The 12,389-nt window shown below is 52.1% G+C and overlaps 2 protein-coding genes and 1 pseudogene across 2 annotated transcripts in view; 2 read left to right on the plus strand and 1 right to left on the minus strand.

Annotated features, from left to right (window-relative positions):
* Positions 1 to 414, minus strand: part of TMEM59 (transmembrane protein 59) — a 28,357-nt gene extending 27,943 nt beyond the window's left edge. Inside the window, exon 1 of the mRNA XM_027852744.1 lies at positions 112 to 414. Within this exon, the coding sequence (XP_027708545.1) occupies positions 112 to 315 (204 nt within the window). The 5' untranslated portion in view covers positions 316 to 414. The remainder of the gene's footprint in view (positions 1 to 111) is intronic.
* Positions 415 to 579: 165 nt separating this feature from the next.
* LOC114036283 lies at positions 580 to 2,955 on the plus strand (annotated as a pseudogene).
* The window catches only part of TCEANC2 (transcription elongation factor A N-terminal and central domain containing 2), a 34,833-nt gene continuing 23,128 nt past the window's right edge, over positions 685 to 12,389 (plus strand). The window contains exons 1-2 of the mRNA XM_027852851.1: positions 685 to 767; positions 5,976 to 6,136. Of these exons, the coding sequence (XP_027708652.1) occupies positions 6,035 to 6,136 (102 nt within the window). The 5' untranslated portion in view covers positions 685 to 767; positions 5,976 to 6,034. The remainder of the gene's footprint in view (positions 768 to 5,975; positions 6,137 to 12,389) is intronic.

Consider the following 12,389-nt stretch of genomic DNA (forward strand, 5'->3'; position numbering starts at 1 on the left):
GACCCCGAGGGGAGGGGAAGCGGGGGCAGGGGGACCCCGCAGACTGAGGAAGCAGGCGAAGGGAGACCCCAAGGGGAGGGGGAGAAGGGGACCCCCGCGGGTCGGGCCTACCTTGGGGTAGGTGTGCAGGGGGTAGGTCAGCTGGCAGGCTCGGTGGCAGGACGCCGTGTCGCCCAGCACGGAGTCGAAGGCCTCGGCCGAGGCGGCCCCCGCGGCCCGGGGCAGGCCCAGCGCCGCGGCCAGCAGCAGCACAAACGGTGGCCCCGGGAGCCGCGGGGCCCGGGTCCAGACCCAGGGCGCCCCCAGCGCCGCCATCTTGTCTCGTCCCTTCGGTCGCCGCGGCCGCCGCCTCCTCCTCCTCCTCCTCCTTCGAAAGTGGCTGTTTTTCTTCCTCTTCCTCCTCCTCCTCCTCCTCCCCGCCTCCTTCCGGTGCCGCGGCCGCTTCCGCCTCCGAAGCCCCGCCTCCACCCCGCCCTGCGGGACCTCCCAGTAACCGCGGCCTCCGCCTCCTCCTTCCTAACGAACTTCCCAAGCGCGCCAGGCTCGCAAGATCCACCAGCCGAGGGCGCCTGCAGGGGCATGCTGGGCAATGGAGTCCGCCCCGCCCCGGGCGGCGGGGAAAAGGCGGGGCTTCCGTCCCGGACGGAACTACAGGGCCCGGCAGGAAGCGCGACCATTTTGCTTCCGGAGTTGGCGCCGGCGCCGTCCGGGGGGAGCGAGGACTCTCGAAGGCTTTGGCGGGCCCGCGCTCCAGAACCGTTTCCCTGGTGGGTCGGCATGAGCTAGGACAGGCCCTCGGGGCGGCCCCGACGTTCCCCAGGGAGGGGGAGGGGGAGGGCAGGAGGCCTTGAGGGACTGGACGCTCCTGGGAAGGGGGAAGGCGGGCGTGAGGAGGGTCGGTGGTTCGGGGGCTTTCAGCGCTGTGGGTGATTGGCTGGCCATTGCGTAGAACCTTTGACTTCCACAGGTGATTGGTCGCCCGTTGCTAAGGTCCCTTCGCTTCCACAGGTGATTGGCTACTCGTCGTTAGCGTGATTGGCTGCCCGTTACTAGAGATTGCCCCGGGGTAATTGGCTGCCCGTTGCTAGGGTCCCAGTTGGGGGTTGGGAGTGGTGCTTGGCAGCCCCTCTAACAATAACAAACCCTCAGTTAGCGCTTTAAGGTTTGCAAAGCAGCTTACAAATATTGTCTAGTTTGGAGAAGCGTGTCCGGATCCTGGTCCGGGGGCTTCTCCCGGTCTTCCTCCCAGGAAGCACGGGGGGTCGTGTCAGCAGCCAAAGCTGAGGTAATAAACAGTGTCCCCCACCCTGGGTGATCAAGTGACGTGAGTTTAGAAGAGCCGAAGAAAAGGATAAAAGTGCGTCGGAGAAAGAAGGAGGAAGAACAGAGAAAGCTGGGGAGTGCTCCAGCCGAAGTAGATAAGGCAGGAGAAGATGCCAGTCCTCGTGTGCCTCCTACATCTCTGTGCCGCGGTCCTGGATCTGTCAAAAAGATCCGCACTAGAGCATCACAGACCCCAGCCTGAGGAAGAGAAAGAGGGCGGTTCATTTGGAGAGTATCGTGACCAGGAATGAATGCAAAGGAGCGTGTGAAAATCGTGGAGCTCTGATCCACCAGAAAAGGGACTTCTTTGGGAGACCTCGGCCTGTTGGTGCCGAATTCCCAGGAACAAACATAGCGCCAGAGGAGCACATCCACCCTCAACTTATGGTTGACTGGGATGGTGAAAGGGGCCAGTGGAATGGCTTATACTCCAAACAACATATGAAGATTGTGGAAGACTATGCCAAAGTTGATCTGGCTAAAGCATACACTCAAGCTCAGAAGCTACAAAAAGAATTAATCTCCGGAAAATTATTGGAACAAGTGAATTCCCTAAAACACCAGTGGGGAGAAGAAGAACCAAATTCTCAGGGGGAAAGAGACCCTAACAGTAAAGATGAGGGTGAAGATAAGTATATGGATGACACTGATATGCCTGGACAGAATTTTGACTCTAAAAGATGAATTACAGTCTGGAGTCCCAGGATTCTTGAAGACATTTCTGTGATCCAAAAACGAGCAATGAGAGAGACTCTATGCCAATGGGGGAAGAATCCTGATGAAGTTAGTTATTCGGGGAATGTTTTCCTTTGATACATTGGAGATAAAGATTCAATGGCACAAATAGTTGTTTGCCTGGGAGGCTTAGGACAAAGGGTCTGAAAAAAGATTTCAAAGAAGAGAAAGAAAGCATCCTAGAGAAGTAGGGAGGTCAAGAACACCAGGATGTCCACCCCCCTCCCCCAGTTACTATTAGCTCAAAGAGAAGACTAAAATATTCAGGACGTGGAACAATCATCCAAGGACAAGACTGAGCTATTGCCTGCCCTAGGTATGAGGAGGATGTCGAGATCAACAATCAGACACATATCTGGGCTTCCTCTTGGAAAGAAGGTGCATGGGGGTACAAGTGCTATCACTCCTTTGTCAAGTTTTCCTACTGTACTGGAGAAACTGGGAAGGAAATTGCTAATGCAGATGAATATATGCCTGATGATGCTGTGGGAGAAGAGCAAATGAGCAGACCAGAAACTCTGATGGAGCTTCACCAAGAGAAACAGAAAGAGGGGAAGAAGAAAAAGAAGAAACACAGGAAGAGTAGTTCAGACAGTGAGGGTGAAGAAAAGAAAATACACAAAAAACTGAAAAAGGCATGAAGTGCTGCAGAGGCCCGCCTCCTCCAGTCAAGGAGACCATGCAGCTTCATGAGAGGAAAAGGCCCTGCTGGCATGTTTGAGGGCCAGGAGTCTGCAGAAGAGGAAATGGAGGCCTATAGGATGAAACGCCAGAGGCCACATGATTCCCTGGCTTCTTTCTTGGGACAGCAATGACATGACTTGGAAGGAGAGTTAGAGCACTGACTTGCATATGTTCTTTCTAGTTTTGTGGTAAACAGAGATAGAAAAATTCTCATTTTTTTTCTTACTGTCTGTCTTTGAAATAAATTTCAGGAACTCTTCCATAAAAACAAACAAACAAACAAAAACTCAAATATGTAGTTTGAGCCTCACAAGGACCCTGAGAGGTAGTAAGCCCTGTGAGCTTAGAGAAGTCAGTTAAACCTCTGTGCCTGCATCTGTAAAATGGGCATATTATTTCTCTACTCACTACAACCGGTACAGTGAAGATTTAATGAATAAGTGTGGGGGTGGTTGTCAGGAGAAGCTGAAAGACAGACATCTGCCATCTGGAAGGAATGAACGTTATCCTCATTTTACAGATGTGGGAACTGAGGCTCAGTGGTGACCATGCCTAGAAGTGACTTCCTCAAAAGTGACAACTAATTACCAAGCATTTATTGAATGCTTACTATGTACCAGGCATTGCACTAAGGTCTGAGAATACAAAAAGAGGCAAAAACATGGTCCTACCCTCAAGAAGCTCCCAGTTTAATAGCTCTTGTGTCACCAACCATGTGCAAACAAGATATTTTCAGGGTAAATTATCATAGCCAGCATTTATATATAGTGCTTTAAAGTTTGCAAGATGCTTTACAAATATGATACCGTGTGATCTAATAACCCTTTGGGGTGAATGCTGTTATCATCCCTCTTTTACAGATTAGGAAATCAAGGCAGACACATTAAATGACTTGCCCACTTGGGTGTAACCACATAGCTAGTAAGTGTCAAAGGCTAGATTTGAACTTGGGTTTTTAAGACTCCAGCCCGTTGCTCTGTGTACTGTGAAATGGTCATGAAGAAGATCTGTTGCAGAAGGTGGGATTTTGGGATTTTAGGATTTTAGTTTAGATTTGAAGGAAGCCAAGGGGATCAGGAAACAGATGAAGAGGGAGAGAATTCTAAGCCTGAGGGACAGCCAGTAAAAAGACCCACAGCAACCCTTTGACCCAGCAGTAGCGCTTCTAGGGCTGTATCCCAAAGAGATTATACAAAAGGGAAAAGGACCCACACGTACAAAAATATTTATAGCAGCTCTTTTTGTAGTGGCAAAGAATTGGAAATTGAGGAATGCCCATCAATTGGGAAATGGCTGAGCAAGTTGTGGTATGTGAATGTGATGGAATACTATTCTGCTGTAAGAAATGATGAGCAGGCAGACTTCAAAAAAACCTGGAAAGACTTGTATGGTCTGATACTGAGTGAAGTGAGCAGAACCAGGAGAACGTTGTACACAGTAACAGCCACGTTGTGTGATGACTAATATTGATAAACTTAGCCCTTGTCAGCAATACAAGGATCTAAGACATCTCCACAGGTCTTATGATGGAAAATGCTATCCACATCCAAAGAAAGAACTATGGAGTTTGAATGCAGATCAAAGCATACTATTTGCTATTTTTTTCTTCTGTTTTGTTTTGTTTCCTCTTTCTGGTGGTTCCCCCTATGGTTCTAATTCTTACTTACAACATCCCTAATGTGAAAATATATTTAATAGGAATGTATATGTGTAGCCTATATCAGATTGTGAGCCGTCTTGGGGCGGGAGGTAGGGAGGGAGGGGGAGAAAAATTTAAAACTCAAAAGCTTATGGAAGTGATTGTTGATAATTCAAAATAAATTAATTTAAAAAAAAACTTAAAAAAAAAAGACTCAAAGCATAGCTAAGAAGTATTTGTGGCAGGATTTGAACTCCAGTCTTCCTGATTCCAAGCCCAGTGCTGTGTCCACTATGACTTGTCCTAGTGGGGATGGGATTGTTGTCCAATGTCCTTTGTGATCTGGTAGTGGAAACAGAGCAGAAGACACATGGGTTTGAATCCATTTAGTAGCTGTATGAGCTTAGGGAAGTCAGTTAAACCTCTGTGCCTGCATCTGTAAAATGGGCATATTATTTCTCTCCTCATCACACCCAGTACAGTGTGACGTATCACATACATCACGTAAGTGAGGGGCAGTTATCAGGAGGAGCTGAAAGACAGACATCTACCGTCCAGAAGGGATGAACATTCTTATTGGTGTGATTAATGTTCTGCTTGGTGGAGGCATGGACTGTCATGCCATCCAGGTCATGTTGATGAGGTTTAAGGAAGAACCCTTTGTTCCACCTTTGAAAACTTCATTCCTTGGAAAGTGTGCACTGGATTGGATGGCTTGGCTTAGGGTAGGTCTGACTTTGTAAACCTCCCTAGAGGCAGCTCCCGTATGCCACATACTGAGCCTGGAGTCAGGACAGACCTGAGTTCAAATGTGACTTTTGACACTTAGTGGCTGAATGACCTTGGGCAAGTCACTTAACTTCTATTTGCCTCAGTTTTCTCAACTGTAAAATGGGGATAATAATAGCACCTACCTCCCGGGTTATTGTGAGGATTGAATGAGTTAAAGCACTGAGCACAGCTGCTGGCACGTAGTAGGCACTTAGTAAATGTTTGTTTTCTTCTTTCCTTTATGTAATAGGAATATGGCACCTGTGCCTCCTTGGTGGGGTAAGTGAGGGATTACGCTTTCCTAAATCTAAAGGACTCAGAGCTCATGTTTGGAGGGGTGCCCGGTGCCTTGTTTGAGCCTCTGATAGGACGGAAGAGCACTGGCCATATAGCTGGAGATCCGGGTGCTGCTTCTTCCGGACCCTGTCCTCTGGGGACATCTTTGCTTCTTTGTCATTGGGCTTCCTCGTCTGTCGAAAGGGGTCACGATGCCTCTCTTCTCCCCGTGTTCTCCTGAGAGCCGGGAGTGCATGAACTACCTCTGTCTCACAGATGAGGGGGCCGAGGCTTAGGGGGCAAAGTGGCCTGTTTGTAGTTTGTCCATAGTCACCCAGCCGGGAAGTGTCAGAGCTGGGGCCCCTGCACGAGTGTGAAGAAAGCTGGAGTTAATTCAACCTTAAAACAGTGTGTGGGGGGGGCGGGGGGGGGAATGACTGAGCTTAGCCGCGACGCATCTGGAGGTCTTTATCGTACATGTACCGCTCTATCAGTGCCCTCGAGTGAACCGTCTCTCACCGGCTGCCGCACTGTTACTGTTCCGTAGGTTTTAGAGGACAGCCCCCTTCTTGACCGGCTGTGCTGGAGAGCCAGAGCTCTTGTGAGATGGATAAGTTCGTCATTCGAAGACCTCTGCCTCACAGCAGCCCTCAGAAGAAAGGTTCTGGAGAAAAGGTTTACAAGCAGGCCACAATTGAGTCTCTGAAGGTGAGAGGTAGGAGGGGGCAAAGGTCGGGGAGCCCTCGCCTAGGGTTTCTTGCACCTGGCCGGGGGAGGACTTTGTGATCGGGAGCCAGCCGCCGCGGCCCTCCTCTCTCTCCTGAGCTCTGGCACTGCTGCGTGTCTTCATCTGAGTGGCCCAGCACAACAGGGCTCAAATGGAGCTCATTCTCTTCTTCCCAACTGAAGGCTCCCCCTTTCAGAGTCAGCTGGCTGGGCCACCTCAGCGTTCTCCTTGGCTTCCCCTTTCCTCAGCTCCTGGGTCCAGTCATTCTGTGGCCTCCCTGGCCTCCCTCCCTTCTCGTCACCTCCTGTCTGAACTATTGTGGCAGCCTCTAATGAGTCCTTCTGCTAGTCTCTCCCCTCTCCAGGCTGCCACGTTTCTAGTTCTAAACACAGGACGCCCGTCCTTCACAATCCGCAGCGGATAGAACAGATAGAATGCACAGTTCTCAGGCTGGTAATACAGCCCTTGGACGTTTGGCTCCCACCAGCCTTGGGGTGCCTTTTTAGAATTGTCCCCTTGCTGTCCTCTGTGCTCCAGAAGGACTGGCATGATGACAGTGCCCTTCTCTGTAAACTCAGGGGCCAGCCCCTCTTCAGGAGGTCTTTCCTGCCTGGGCCCCTGTGCTCCCTCCCCCGCAGTGACCTCACATTGGCTTTGTGGGTTCTTTGTGTTACTTAGCTGAGGACGTGTTGTGTTGTAGCCCCCGGGAGATGTAAGCTCCTTGAGGGCAGGATGCTTTCTTCTGTGTCTTCAAAGCCCCAACACCATGCCTGACCCGTGGTCAGTACTCGGTAAGTGTTTGCTGTTGAATTGAAGTAGTGGTACAGGCCACAGGGAAAGTCTTTCAGGTCCTGTCAAGCAGGTCGGGCAAGGATTTTTCTTCCTTTTTTCTTGATTCAGAGTTACCATGGGCACCCCTGGTAAGGGAGGCAGTATTGGAGCCAGGGCTGGAAGCTTCCCTGGGAAAGGAACATTACATCCATGTGGGGAGCAGCTGAGTCGGAACCCCAGCTCTGGCACAGACCAGCGCCTGTGTCATGTGACCTTAAGCAAATCCCTCCGCTATCTGAGATCGTCAGAGGCGAGGATGACGCACTCCTAGATCTTCACACTCTAGATCTCATGGGCCCATCACTTGAAATCCACAGCTTGTCTCCATTCTGTGGGGGAAGAGGAAAACGTAAATAATGAGAAATGTGACCAGATATATCTTGTCACCCCCCCAGGCCCAGCTCACTGTCCTACAGGTAGCGTGTTGTCTGTGCTGATGTACTCTGATAACAAGAGGCAGGATGGCCTGGCGGAATGGGAACCGGCCATGGAGTCAGAAAGAATGCGGAATTCAGAGTTAGGAGAAATCAGGCTTCTGGGCCTGCTTGTGGCACTGGCTGTGCCCTGTGAGCCTCTGTTTCCCTATCTGTAAGCCTGATACTGGCTGTAGTATCTGTCTTCTGGGGATCAGACAAGGTGTAAGGTCGGAAAGCCCTTTGCAGACCTTCCTGCGCGAGGGACGCCTCTGTCGTCCTTTATTCCTGCCGTCCGCACCTTTCGGGAGCCTGTGTCTTCCCTGAGCGAGGCAGCATACACGGACAGCATACACTGAGTGGTTTTGCATATTCCATGCAGAATCTATGTCAGACACCTGACAGACACCATGAGAAGGCAGCTCTCAGAATTATTTCTCATATGCAGTTTTAGAGGATCAGTACCTGAGACCAGCAAGCCATCTCATAGGCCTTTTGGTGCGTCCCCAGGCTATTCCACCCTTACCCTGTTAGACAGGAGGCCTGGCTAGCAGAAGGCGGGTTAGACTTCCAGGGCTGGCATGAGGCCACAGAAAATGTCACGGACTCATCCACCAAGAGGAGAGAGCAGACGTGCACAGCCAAGGTTGCGCTGTGTCTCTGATCTCATCGATGCTCCCCCACAGTGGGGGAGGAAAGTGGTCAGTGCATCCACATTTATCAAGTGCCAGCCGCTGCTAGACAATCAATGAAGTGATCCCTCGTTGGGCCCGAGGCACAGAGATGGGAGGTGGGAGGAACAGAGAAGGCCGTTTGGGCTGACATTGCTGAGTGCAGGAGAGGAGTGATTTTGGATAAAACCAGAAGAGCATCAGACGCAGAATGCAGATGGGGACAAAGAGTCCCTTTAGCAGCCCATGGGGGCTCCTGTGTGCGGATGCTTTGTACCCCTAAATGTGACAGGGCCTCCCCGGCGAGATTCCTGAGTGCTAAAATGAGAGCAGGACCTGTACCATACTGAAAAAAACCCCAAAACAAACTCCTGCCTAGGTGAAAAGTGCCTGGTGGCTGGGCCAATGCAAGCCCTGGAAGAAGAGGGCATTGTGTGAGCAAATCAGTCCAAATGTTGGGCCCCAAGTTGAAGAGGTGGCAGAGAGGGTGGTGGTGTGCCAGGAAAGCTTTTCAGCACGCTTCATGCTCAAAGACTCTTCCCCAGGGCAAAAGCCATTTTTAGCAACAGCTTCTCCTGCTGATCCTGGGAGGTTTTGATTCTTAGGACACCCCATTTTCTGAAGAATGAAAGTTGTAGATGACAAGGGGGAGATGAGTGGCAGGCAATATAGACCATAACTTTTCTAGTCTTTGTTGATGTAAGAAGGGTGGAAAAGGATGTTGTTTAGGAAGTGGGCATTTGGAAAAGGAAGTGTTGTGGTCTAGGAACTTCCAAGGGGGCCCAAGAAGAGCTGCCCAGCCCCGCCTGCTACCCTGGTGCCCATGTACTGGAGAAACGCCCGCAGGACAGCTGCCGGGCCAGCTGGATCCTCTGTAGCGAGAGGGTTCCTGGGAGAGGATGCCCCGGAGTCATTTGGGAAAAGGGACATCATCCATGGGGCCTCGTCCGCATCATACTGAAGTATCGACACACTGGAGAGAAGCCTGGGCCAGCGTGGGTTCCTGGGTCTCCATCATAGCCGAGGCCCTCCTCAGCTGTCATGAAGCATTGACCAAAGGGGCTTGGTGACTCTGCCAGGCAGCACAAATTCTAGGCTGCAGAGAAGGGGCCCACCTTCTTCCTCAGCACCAACACCAAGTGATGACCAGCTGGTACTCCTTGGCTGCTTCACCCACGAGCAGCGGCACACCCATGGCCATCTATGGGGAAGCACCCCTGGAGAGAAGGGGATTTCTATCCCCGACAGCTGCCGGTCAGGCGAGCCAGCGTCGCTGAAGCAGTGAGGCACCCCGAGGCGGTGTGTGCCAGGCACATTGAGTCCCCCAGACTCAATGCTTTGCCTCAGACCCAGGATCTTGGATCCAAGAGCATTGGGAATGTCCGTGGCTCCAAGACCGCTGCCCCCCAAGGGGTAGTTCTTCCTACAGTAGACCTGCTGTGCGCTGTGCCCTCGGGCTGGAGGCTGTACCCTGAGGTTCTCTTCTCCCTTCCCTTCCAGGCAGCCCCTGGGTCTGTGCTCTGGCTGTGGCACTTCCACGGTGGTGGTTAGGGCACAGAGCACAATGAAAATACAGGCAGGTGAGTTCTGTGATTGGGAGAAGCTCTCAGGAGGATCCGGTCCATTGGCTGCTAGGCCCCATTTTCTCTCAGCTCATTTTGTCCTCAGCACGGCCTCCTGGGTGGGGAGGGGGCACTTCTTGGGGCCTTGGGGCTGTCACTGGCTGGCGGGTTTTCTAGCGAAGCTCGTCCACTGGACTCGGTTCAGTTGTGGGTCTTTCCCCTTGGCAAGGGTGGTAAGTGTCATCGCTAGCGTTTCTGTATCTCATCAGGGTTTGTAAAGTGTTTTATAGACGTGATCTCATGTAACCTAAAAGTCTGTTTACCATACCCCAATGCCATGTGCCTCCGTCTCTTCCTACGCCCCATTCTGTTTCAGCTCCCATGTATTTGTGGTCTCACCCACGAGAATGTAAGCCCCTTGAGGGCAGGGGCTGCCTTTCTGCTTAGATTTGTATTGGACAGAAGAGCCAAAGCATTGAATGACTTCCTTTCGTAGCTAATGTCTATCCACTCTTAGTTTGACAGCTCGTCCCCTCCCCCATCCTGTTCACTGGCCGGGTGTCTCCTATGCCCACGGTGCTGGCTGGCTCTTCCTGGTCTCTGTGCCCAGGGTCCATTCTTGCCTCACTGAGGACAGTAAGACTGAAGGGCCGCGGTCAGAAAGGTCCCATTCCCTTCTCTGCCCAGTACAAACCATCGCTTTCGTCAGGCAGGGTGTTCATTTTCTGTCCCCTGTGACAGTGCCCCGAGGCTGGGCCCAGGAAGAGGGGCCCGGCCCAGCCGTCAGAGTCCCCAGGACTGTCTCTGTGCTGGGTTGAGACTTAAGAGAATCTGATCCTTGTCTGGTAAAATGAAGGAATTGATCTCTGCGGTCCCCTCTTGCCCTAAACCGTGCAGGCCTGGGTCTGGCAGCAGCTGCCTCGGAGCCTCCTTTTCCTCGTCAGTGAAGTGATGGGCTGGCCGGGATGATCCCCACAGGCCCTGCTGGCTCTAAATCTGATGACCCCGGGATGGAAGAAGGTTGTGGGGTTTGGGTGGGTGCTGGCTCAGGCTCTGCTCCAGACTTGCTGCGTTACTTTGGGCAAGTCCCCAGACCTTTCTGGGCTTATTTTATTTTCTCCAAATCAAGAGCGTTGGACTTGATCTGTGAGGACTCTGAGCCCTGAAATGCCATGGCTGGGGTGACCCGGTGGGACATACTGAGTCTCTGCAACCTTTGCTTCTTCTGAGTGAGCTCAGTAATTAGATGGGACCCTCTAGGATCCCACTGTCTGGCATGGGCCGATGCGAGAATGGATCGAACTGGCCTGGGGCTGCGTTGGATGTGCGGAGATTGTGTGCCAGGGACGCCCTTACAGCTTTGGGGAGATGAGACATATGTGCCCAAAGCCTCAGAGGCCAATCTGAGATTGTGTGCGTAAAGTATTCTGCCAGCCTCAAAGTGCTGCAGAAATGTGCGTCCTGTGGTTGTGAGTGAATGAATGAAAAAGTAACCATGACTCACTTGTCAAGAGTCAAGCACTGTTTAATGCTGGGTACATGGATAAAACAGCCAGGCTGTCCCTGCCCTCAGGGAGCTTACATTTTAATAAAGAAGACACAACTGTGGCCGAGGAGAGGGATTTTGGTTTGGAAAATGCCAGGCAGAGTGGAGCCATTGGGAGGGGATTGACCAGCTGTTTTCAGTATCAGTGGCAGTAAGGATCTGATCACGAGTCCTTGACAGCTGTCTTCAGAGTACATAAAAGGCGTAGCCTTGTTCTTCTTCAGCCTGGGGGCAGAACGGGGTGTCGAGGTGGGTAAGGAGGCTGGGTCACTGCTTGAGCCTGTTGTAGCGGGGTCCTTGGGGTCACTGGGTTGGCCTCCAACCTAGAAAGTCTATGATTTTGTGAATCCTGGAAACCTCAAGGCTGTGTATGAAATGTGACTTGTTCCTCTGGAGTGCACCCTGCTCATCCTGCAGACGAGGAACCTGAGCGAGGCCCCAGGTGTGTCCAAGTGAAGGCGCACTGGTGTTGAGAGTTTGAAGCCTGGGACTCAAGCTCTGCCCTCCCATTTACTGGATGGGGAAGCTCTGCCCGCCCAGGCAGTCCCTGGGCCTTGGGCTTCTGTTCCTGAAATGGAGACGACGATACCTGGATTACCTGCGATTGCAGTGATGAAAACACACTCCCAGGGCAGTGCTTTTCCCATTAGGCCTCCGTTTCTCCCATGTGTCAGCCCGTGTGTCAACAAGCAAACTTGCCAGAGTCTTCCTAGCCATCAGTCCAAGTTAGATCCAGTCCTGAGGCCCATAGACAGCCGGCATCCGCCTCCCACTGATGGGCGCATCTGGACGGGCGCGTTGCTCTTTCCCACTGTAACTGTGCCAGTGCAGGCAGAAGAAGCTGAGTTATGGAGAGGGAGGGAAGCTTTCAGCCTGCAGCACCCCTGAGTGAGGCTTTCCTATCTCACTGTCTGCTCTGAGATTTTCCGTCGAGGAAATTGTTCTCCGAGAATGAGAGCGAGGAGGGCACTTTTCCTGTTTTCCCAGAGGGAATGCCGGTGGAGCTGCTGTCTTGGCTTTCGTTACTCTTCCACGTGGGGAGAGCTGGGACCGCAGTGGAGAGGCCTTGCTGTAGGCCTGAGAAGGGGAGGCGCAGAGATGCCTGGACGGGACGCCTGCCAGCTGCTGTCAAACCGGGAGTGTCTCTAAGGTCCCTTCCCAGCCCTGACAGTCTGTGAGTCTTCCTTGGAGACTCTATGACCCAAGTATAG

Source organism: Vombatus ursinus, unplaced genomic scaffold, assembly GCF_900497805.2.
Source record: "Vombatus ursinus unplaced genomic scaffold, bare-nosed wombat genome assembly UNPS02009824.1, whole genome shotgun sequence".
NCBI lineage: Eukaryota > Metazoa > Chordata > Mammalia > Diprotodontia > Vombatidae > Vombatus > Vombatus ursinus.